The sequence below is a fragment of the Carica papaya genome, chromosome 9 (genome assembly GCF_054855325.1).
Source record: "Carica papaya isolate Zhongbai chromosome 9, ASM5485532v1, whole genome shotgun sequence".
NCBI lineage: Eukaryota > Viridiplantae > Streptophyta > Magnoliopsida > Brassicales > Caricaceae > Carica > Carica papaya.
The window spans coordinates 20,767,394-20,776,916 of record NC_142317.1 but is presented as its reverse complement, the minus strand read 5'-3'; the positions used below and the strand labels follow the sequence as shown (position 1 = coordinate 20,776,916).

The window sequence follows — 9,523 nt, the reverse complement described above, 5'->3', positions numbered from 1 at the left end:
CGGCTGAATTCAGCCAAACTTGCATTAGTTTCTGTGAAAAAACACCCTTAGGGCTCTCGGTGGGCCGAAAAAATATCGAAAACCGAAACTTACCGACGGCGGAACTCTCCGGTGCGGCGGCTCCTCTGGCTCGAGTCGCAATTTGGTGTTTTGCTCCGGTCAACCTGTAAAGGAGGGAACGGTGGTCACAATGGTGAAAAAATTACATCGAACAGGAATCAGAAAGGACCTCATCGGAGGTAAAAATTGAGAAAACCTGCGACGGCACCGCTGGGCTTCGGCGTCGTTTTCCGGCCAATTAGCTGGTATTTTTGCTCTGATTTGGCCATAGGTGGGTTCAGCATCGAATTCTGAGCCAAGGAGAGAATTTTTACCTCGTTTGGCGGCCGAAAATTGCTCAGTGCGGCGATGGGTGGCGGCCGGTGGCTCCCCGGCGGCTAGGCTGTCTTCTCCGGCGAGGGGCTCTGACGGCTAGGGTTAGGGTTTGGGTGCAGATGAGATTATTTATAACCATCCGCTTTTAATCTGAGCCGTTCATCGCGATTCAATCTGAGCCATCCGATCACTATTAAATAAGAAATGAACGGGGCCATTCATCGCGGTGCAATCTGGGCCGTTCGTGCGCGATTCAATCTAGGTCGTCCGTGCACGTGCAATCTGGGTCGTCCGTGCGCGTTTTTTATATGGGCCGTCTGTGCGCGCAGGAACGGATTTTAGTCGTTCGATCACGCGCACGCGGATCGCCCACGTGGCTCCCTTCCGCGTGGCCTCCCGCGTCAGCGTCTCTAAGACGCGGCGTGTCCTGGTTGGCCGGAGTTGCTGACCGGGCTGCTGACGTGGCACAATTTTTTTAAATTGCGCTTTAACCCCCAGTTTTTAATTTTCTTTTCAAAAATACCTCCATAACCTAAATTTTCACCCATTTTTGTCAAAATTATTTTTAATTAAATCCTTAAATAATTTTACTCCTTTTTATTATTATTACTATTATTATTTCTATTTAAATAAATTAAATTAAATTAAAACTATATATATTATTACATAATAATTCATTATTTTCATATAATAATTTCAAAAAATTAAAATAAAATAATAATAATAATAAAAGAAAAGAAAAGGGTTGGGGTGTTACATGAATTCTTTACTTTAGAACATACATATGAGATGGTATTTGGAAAGAAGAAGAAAACGAAAAATGGTGCCTGAAGTGTGGAGTGAAAAAGGGTAAAAACGTTTGATGGTATAGCTGTTGGTTTTTTTTCCGATATGTAGGCTTAATGTGGACCTTAGTATGCATATCAGACTATTAATTTAATAGATCCATTTAAAAGTGATCAAATATGATTAAACAATATTGGATCTTAATGCATAGAGTTATGTATGAACTTGTAATACTCAGACACTATTTTTTGTAATATTCTTATTTTATGATGGACGAAATAAAAATTGTAAAAGTTTATCGATATAAAAGGTGATTATGGTTTTCGAATTATAAGATTGTCATTTTATTTTTTTGAAATGCTATCACTAGAAAAAATTACCCTTTTAAGGTATCGTGTTGATTTGGAAGTACCTACCGCAAGATGCAATCAAATCTTTCGCGATGGATTCAGGTACACTTCCGTTTATCTTTTCTCGTTAATTCAGTACGAGATTGCGTATTTACATTTACAGATCTATTGATTTAAAAAATATTTTTATTCTCACAATGACATCTACGTGGGTGTTGTCATGAACGCCACATCACTAAATTTAAATATATTGTGACGTGATTTGTTTATGTCATGTGCTTCGTCAGTGAGATTAGATGCTATTAGAAAAAGTTAATTAACAAAAGGTGATGAATTTTGTCACATTTTTTAAAATTTAGAGAGAACTTTGATAAAAAATATTTTGAAAAAAAAAATCAATATATTTGTATAGTTCATGAGATGTTTTGGTATTTTAGTAGTTGTTCTACTACACTAAAGAATAAGAGAATATTTTTTTATAAAAGATATGATCATGATTTCTACAATTTATTATAAAACATAATTGTAAAAAGAATTTTTTTCATTAATGTTAAAAAAATTTGCTCGTTTATAGAACTCCTATAAGAAGATACAAAACATGTGCACCACTATTGGATAAGGTATAATTTGCATTGAATCTTGAATTGGAAACATTGGGATTAGTCATGTTGTTAATTTGGCATTGAATAGAACAAAAGTATCCATGGGTTTGTAATATAATACATAATGCACATTGCCCATAACAAGAAACACATGTTTTAATCATGTCCTGTTCCATTTATTTTTGGACTTACTTGTTTTCTAAGATAACTTAGAAAAAAAAAATCCTATTTGTTTTTATTTATACTCTCAAATCCCACCATTAACGGCCAATTATTAAAAATATCAATTATTATTGATACCTTTAAGTTGCATCATATTCTTGCATCTTAAGGTTAATTAAGTGTCTAACTTTTACTTAATTATAACAACTCTAAATTAAGGAATAAAATTAAATTGTTAAAATGTTTCTTCCAAAATTATTAAATTTGTAATTAGAAACAATTTAAATTCTTCATTTTTTCTTAAACAATTCAAATTTGAGTTATGGAATCTACCAAGTGTTATATATTAATTGCTCTTATTTAATTCAATAAGAAATAAAACTTTCAAATATTTAAATTTGAGGACAATATTATTTTTTACTTAATCAACATTAAAGAAAGCTAATTAGTTCTAAAACATATATAGTTTTTTTTTTAAAAAAAAAACTTTACTAAAAATGTTATATACTAACTAGTTAATTTATGAATTTTCCATCAGTTAACAATTTTTTTTTTTTTTTGGTAAATTTTTGAAGCACTCATAATTTCTTTTGACTAAAATTAAATTAATTTCAACATCATTTCTAAGTACATAATAAGACAAATTACATTTTGAATGATATCTAACTTATGATTTTTTATATGTATCAAATAGGGCAAATTAGACTTGAATGACACCAGAATTTTTGGTTCCTAATTTGTAATATTTTCATGATTATAAAACTTAAAAATACATATTTACAATAATTTAAAATATATAAAGATTTTGGCCAGCATTCACTTGTCAAGACTTTTTTGGGCCATTCAACTAAGTTGCTTCAAAATAAATTCTCCCAAGATTTTCATAAACAAATATTTTTTAATTTTTTAATAATTTCAGTTGGAACAAATTTGTTTAAAAATAATTTATTTTTTTTGAAATGTTATATTCTTTATTTTTTATTAAAAAATATGATTTAAAACTTTTGCCCGTAAATTTATCCTACCAAAATCTGAGTTTAAGAAAACAAATCTTTAAGAAGAAACTGCCACGTAGCCCCCAAAATCTTCTCAATTAGTGACAGCAAGTAGGTAGCACCAGATTTCTGTACTACCACGTCGGCGGATAATTTTGCTTTCACTGTCATTGACCATGGAAAAGAGAATTGGCGGGCGAAAAGCAATCACTCATTCAAATCAAAACTAAAGCAAAGCAGTCACGCTCCATCTCTCTCTACAATTGTGAGCAAGCAACATGGAGGAGAGTCTAAGGCCGAACATGGAGTCCCTGAGATTGATTTGTGACAAAGAGATCACAACACACCAACAGAAAATGGATTCTTTTACGGCGTCGTTCCGAAGGTCTCTCGAGTCGATCAAGACCCGAGCACAAGCGACTGTTCAAAATCAAGGTTCAATCTGATGTCTCTTGTAATGGAGCCAAAAATCAGATTTAATTATTTTTTGTTTTTTGTTTTCATTCTTTGTCCATCAGTCTGTGAGAAATTAGGGTTTCGGGAATGACATGGTGAAAACAAGGTTGTAACTAGGTTTGTTTACTGTCGAAATCTTAGTAGTTTTGATTAGTATGGTTAAGATCAAGAGGTTGGTTTTTTATTTGTTTTGGCAGCGAAACTAGCTAAGATGAAAGCTGAATTGAGAGAAGCGGAGGATGAATTTGTGAAGATTTTAGCTGGTAGGTTTCTGCAACTCGTTATTTAAGTTGAATTTCTTGTGATGTGACTGTGTGTTTCTCTGGTAAAAATTATGAAGGTGTTTGTTAAATTTTTTGTCCAAGCTTGAACAAGTTAGTTCAGCTGCATTGACATCATTGTCTTATTTGAACTCCTTAGTTCTGCTGTAAAATTACAGCATGCTTAAAGCCTGATAGAATAGTGTAAAAGAGCATTATGACAGCTGTAGGTATACGAATTTCTTGGGTCTGTGCTCTTTAAGAACTCTATGATATCTAAATGCTTTCTCTTGGCATCTTAGGTACATACCAACAAGAGATGCAATTGATGACTTCGAACATGTAAACTTGGTAGTCATGGGCTTAAATTTGGCTTGTTTTTGGATTTTCTTAGTGCTTCGAAGTTTCCTTTTGAGCATCATATCTCATTATTTCAAGATGTAGTATGTTGAAGTGGATTTAACAATTGTTCTGTGATTATTTTTCTGCAATATAAACTTGGTAGTCCTGGGCTTAAATTTGACTTGTATTTGGATTTTCTTTGTGCTTCATAGTTTCCCTTTGAGCACCATATCTCATTATTTCAAGATGTAGTATGTTCAAGTGGATTTAAAAATTGTTCTGTGATTATTCTGCAATATAATGTGGGATAGTATGCTTGAAGAAGTTGCCCAAAACATTCTGGAAAGCCAAATGCTAAGAAAACATGATTTTGCAATGATGCATGAGAAAGCATCTATCTTGGAAGTGTGAATGTGAATGGTTCTGGATTACTCACTAACAGTAGCGTCACATCATATATCTGTTGGTATTTCTGGCTTCTTGTGATAACTAAATTTCATTCACTGTCTGGGGGTCACGATTGAGAAAGACTTTATTCAGGAAGTCATGCTTCCAGAAATATCACATAACATGATGTATCTGTCATTTTCCTAGTTTTTTTGGATTTGCTTTTTGGTGAAAGCAGTCATGCCTCATCTTGAACAAATTAATTATTTTCCAAATGTTTGGGTCACTTGTGAAGTGTATAGGAAATGGGGAATAGTAAAATTTTGCATAGTACCTTCAGTCTATTCTATGTTAGGTAGTGGAAGGCAGACTATTTATTTTCTCTAAAGCTGATAATAGCAGTTGATCAATTGTTTTTCATTCCTTTACCTTTTTTTTTATATGAGACAAAAAGAGTCTATATATCAGCTGACCAATGTGGCATTACATGCACTTAATTGAAGAAAGTGAGGGCTAAGGACTAACTGACTCCTCATGATTTTCCTTCTCGCGATTCTATATATAAAGTTAGTTGTATTTTGTGGAGCTACTCCTCCCAATCAGTTATCTGGTTGAAGAAACAGTATAACATTTACTGTAAGCCTTTGTGTTGTTACTTGTGCAAAACTATTATAATTCAGAAAATCTGTTAGTTATATAACTTACATTGCTTGTCAGAAATGAGTGAGTCTATTTGGCATAGCATATCTTTGCCTTTTGTCAGTCCACTCTGTTATAAGTTTCACAACTTTGCTTCAAAAGCAGAGACGGATCATGCTTTTAATTATTCTAGTATTCTTTTCTTTTCTGTTTATGTATAGTGAAGACCCGTAAAGAGGCCAAGCAGATGGCAGCAAGGGACTCCCTTTCTGCAATAACAGCTAGAATAGAAGAACTTAAAAGAACTTTGCAGTTGCAGAGGGCAAGGAGGGATCACCATGCTGAAATTATATCTCAAGAATCTCTAGGTAAGCTTTTGTTGTGTCAATAAATCTTCATTGGCTTATGCAGTTTACCTTTTTCTTCACTGTAAATTCTTGTAAGATCTGAATAGATTATTTTACCCTGAAGCTTACTTAAAAAGAATAATTTATTTTTAATTTTTTTAAATTAAGAAAATACTTGTTAGTGGATGTGGCAGCAAAACTTAGTCTATTTAATTAGAGGTGATGGATGCCAATTGTGGATGGGCTCAAGGATGTGCCCCTTCAGTCATGATGCTTAAAATTTCGAATTTATTAATAAATGCTGCATCTCAGAAAAAAGAACCACTAATATGTTTTGTTATGTATTTTACTTTCATCATCCTGGCTAACACATTGCCTTTGTTTGCCAAGTCTGCTTCATTATTTTACCCTGAAGCTTACTTAAAAAGAACAATTTATTTTTAATTTTTTTAAATTAAGAAAATACTTGTTAGTGGATATGGCAGCAAAACTTAGTCTATTTAATTAGAGGTGATGGATGCCAATTGTGGATGGGCTCAAAGATGTGCCCCTTCAGTCATGATGCTTAAAATTTCGAATTTATTAATAAATGCTGCATCTCAGAAAAAAGAACCACCAATACGTTTTGTTATGTATTTTACTTTCATCATCCTGGCTAACACATTGCCTTTGTTTGTCAAGTCTGCTTCAATCTAGCTGGCATTTTCTTGAGCACATAATGCCTGTATATTCTTTAATCTTTCTTATGAGACAAATTATTGTCACCAAGTTGCTGAATTTGAAGATATAGATTTGTGATAGACTCAGCTTAATTTTGATTCTTTTTCATTGTTCTGATAAATATTTTTTTATGCTGTTCCACACTCCACCATGCATACAACTAATAATGCTGGTTTTTCTTTGGGTGACATTTCATAGCTTTGGCGGCATTAGAAGAAAAGGCAAGCCAAGACATTGAAAATAAAGCAGACGCTCAGGATTGTATTTTGTGGTACTATCGGGTTCTTGGTCTTCAGATTGAGGGAGGACATGGTAATTAAACTATTTTTGATATTTGATATTTCATTATCATTTTCTTCCGAGAGTCATTTCAGGATTGCTCTCTGTTTATGTAGGAGTCAGATTCAATTTCACTGATATTAATCCACAAAATCCAAAAGAAGAGTATTTTTTCACAGTTCGCCATGCAAATGATACCTATACCTGTAAGTATTATATTTTTGTTAGTATTAATTTTCTCCATTTTAATACACTACTATGTTCTAGTAATAGTTATATCTTCAACTTTTCAGTATTGGATTGTGCTCCCCACGTAAATGATATCAAAGAACTGATTCAAGAATTAAATGGTACCAATGGCTTATTCAGATTTGTAAGGATCATGAGAGAGAAGTTTCAGGAAGTTGCAGAACATGGTAAAAAATCTCATCACTTGCATTTGTTTACTCTTTATTCAGCATGCTTTAAAGATGCCATCCAAGCCTCGGAGGCTGTGACAATATCATTATACAGAAAACCAAAATTATCAGCTCAAAGCTAATGAAAGATAAATTGAAGGAAAGAGAACAATCTTCTCTGGTTGAATGCAAACCAATTCTTCTGGAAGTGAGTATTAAATTTCTAGGGTTTTGACTCTTTTCCGGGAACCATGAAATGTCAATAATTTGTATTTCTCTTAAGAAAAAAGACAAACGAACCAGACTTCCAGGAACTGGGTACTTTTATTGCAACAATCTCAAAGCAATTACTAATATAAAGCCCCAAAAGAAAATGATAATACTGCATTCATTTTCCATAAGAAAAGCATTCATTTCCCTGTGTCCCTTGTAGTTGACAGTTGGTATTATGGATATCTGGTTCATCTCAAAGGAGTTTGAAATTTGTTCCTTTACCTACTCAAGTAATTTCTGATAGTACCTGCCAGATAGACTGGTAGTTCGAGACATGACTGGCATGTAACAGTGTCTTGTAACTTTGTGCAGCCATGAATTTACTTATGTTAATTTACTTGTGATAAGATTTATGTTTTGTTTAACTCATATTTTATACTCATCAGGTATACAACCCCAAACAAGAACTACTCAGCAAGACGTTTCAACAATCTCTCTTTCTGCTCCAGTGTTGTCAGTTTCTTCTGACAAAAGTACATCTCCAGCTGAAAGAAGTGAGTGTCAGATTCCATGTGAACCAAATAAGCAACTTAAAATAGTCAACCGTGGAAGAGGAGCAACATCGGCAATTTTATCTCCTGGATCTATATCATCTATTGATACATACTGGAGTGATAAAACTTAACAACTTTCAAATAAATATTAATTGAAAATAGAGAGAAGGTTTATCTTTGAAAAAGAAAATATAACTTTCATTCTTTTCTACTTTAATTCTTAACAATGAAATTCTCTTATATAATTTTAAATAGTTTATAAGAATAATACATAATTAAAATAAGTAAATTCTAAAAATAACATATAAATTAATATTTTTTTATTTTTTAATAAATTAATTAAAATTATATATTTATTTTTAAATTTTAGTTAAAAATGAAAAAGAATAAAAATTAAAGTAATAATAATAATAATAAAATATCATCATTGAACATTACTCTCTTTTTTTTTAAAGGGATCCAAATCCTGTTGGATTTTAAAATTTGAGATTGAGAAATGTAGATTTTCTTATTTTTTTAGCGAACCATTTTGATGTTTTAGGTTTTTGTCATTTTTTTTAATACAAAATGTTTTTCTTGTTTCTTTATGGGTTTTTGTAACTTTCTTTTCAAGGATAATATTTTCTAATAATGGGGTCTGGTTGTTAGTATGCAAATCTTTTATTGAAAGCATAACTTCTTCAAGTTCATTATCTAACATTAATGGTTTGAAAGTTTTTAAATTTTCGACATTGACTACAGAGTATATTTCTATGTAGCTAGGTAATTTTAGTTAGCATGCGTTATTACCAATCTTTTTTAAGAATTTTAAAAAGATCATAACGAATAAGCTTCAATTTCTTGCCTTCTCCTTCTAACCTTCTCCTTCTGACCTCTCATTTCCTAAGTGTAATCATATTAGATTTCCCACTTGGAATTTGCCTTTTAGTCTATATCGATCATGTCTACTTTTTTATTTTTGTTGAGCTTTCTGCAATTATTTTTATACTTTATCATGGACCCGTCAAATGCATTCTAAGAACTTTTGAACCTTTTCGGGGCTATTCTTGTCTTGCATTTCCTTTAATGATGGCTCAAGTGTAAACTTAATATCAAATGGATTTGTGGTAAGTAGCCAAGACAAACTTCAAATAGTGACTTATTAGTGGAGTTATGAATAGCTCTGTTAAATGCAAAATGCAGATATGTTAAACTCTCATCCCAACTGTTAGGGTGTCGAGTTTTATACCCCCGTAGAAGATGTATAATAGTCCGATTGATAATTTTAGTTTGACCATCAGTTTGAGGATGAAAATCTGTACTTCTATTCAACTTTGTATCCATCATAGACCACATTGATCTCTAGAATCTTTTCAAGAAAACGACTATCACGATATGAAACAATAGAGTTTGGTAACCCAAATGTGTCCAAATATTCTTGAAGAAAAGTTTTGTTGTTTCTTCTCTCATGATGGTTTTCTTGCATGGTATAAGTACTATCATCTTGGAAAATCTATCTACTATTACATATATATAGTTATATCCTCGTTTAGTAGTTGGTAGATCTCCCATGAAATCCATAGAGATACTTTTCTATAATCTATTCAGAATTGGTAATGGTGTATAAAACCCAATCTTTTTATTTGATGGCTTTGAAGTGCTATATAGCACACACACTT

General features: G+C 32.4%; 1 protein-coding gene across 1 annotated transcript; it reads left to right on the top strand.

The window, feature by feature from the left end:
• The first annotated feature begins 3,442 nt into the window (after positions 1–3,442).
• LOC110808011 (kinetochore protein SPC25 homolog) lies at positions 3,443–8,076 on the top strand. The gene is made up of 7 exons (XM_022033339.2): positions 3,443–3,705; positions 3,924–3,989; positions 5,576–5,722; positions 6,620–6,733; positions 6,817–6,906; positions 6,994–7,116; positions 7,758–8,076. Exons 1-7 carry the CDS (start codon positions 3,549–3,551, stop codon positions 7,994–7,996), a joined length of 936 nt encoding a protein of 311 aa, XP_021889031.1. The 5' UTR covers positions 3,443–3,548; the 3' UTR covers positions 7,997–8,076.
• Positions 8,077–9,523: the final 1,447 nt, after the last annotated feature.

What these genes read in the sequence shown, in the direction of transcription:
- LOC110808011 (XM_022033339.2), top strand. Translation starts at nt 3,549, where the DNA reads ATGGAGGAGAGTCTAAGGCCGAACATGGAGTCCCTGAGATTGATTTGT. An exon ending in ATTTGTGAAGATTTTAGCTG is followed by an intron (nt 3,990 to 5,575) that starts GTAGGTTTCTGC and finishes GTTTATGTATAG; the next exon opens with TGAAGACCCGTAAAGAGGCC. An exon ending in TATATCTCAAGAATCTCTAG is followed by an intron (nt 5,723 to 6,619) that starts GTAAGCTTTTGT and finishes GACATTTCATAG; the next exon opens with CTTTGGCGGCATTAGAAGAA.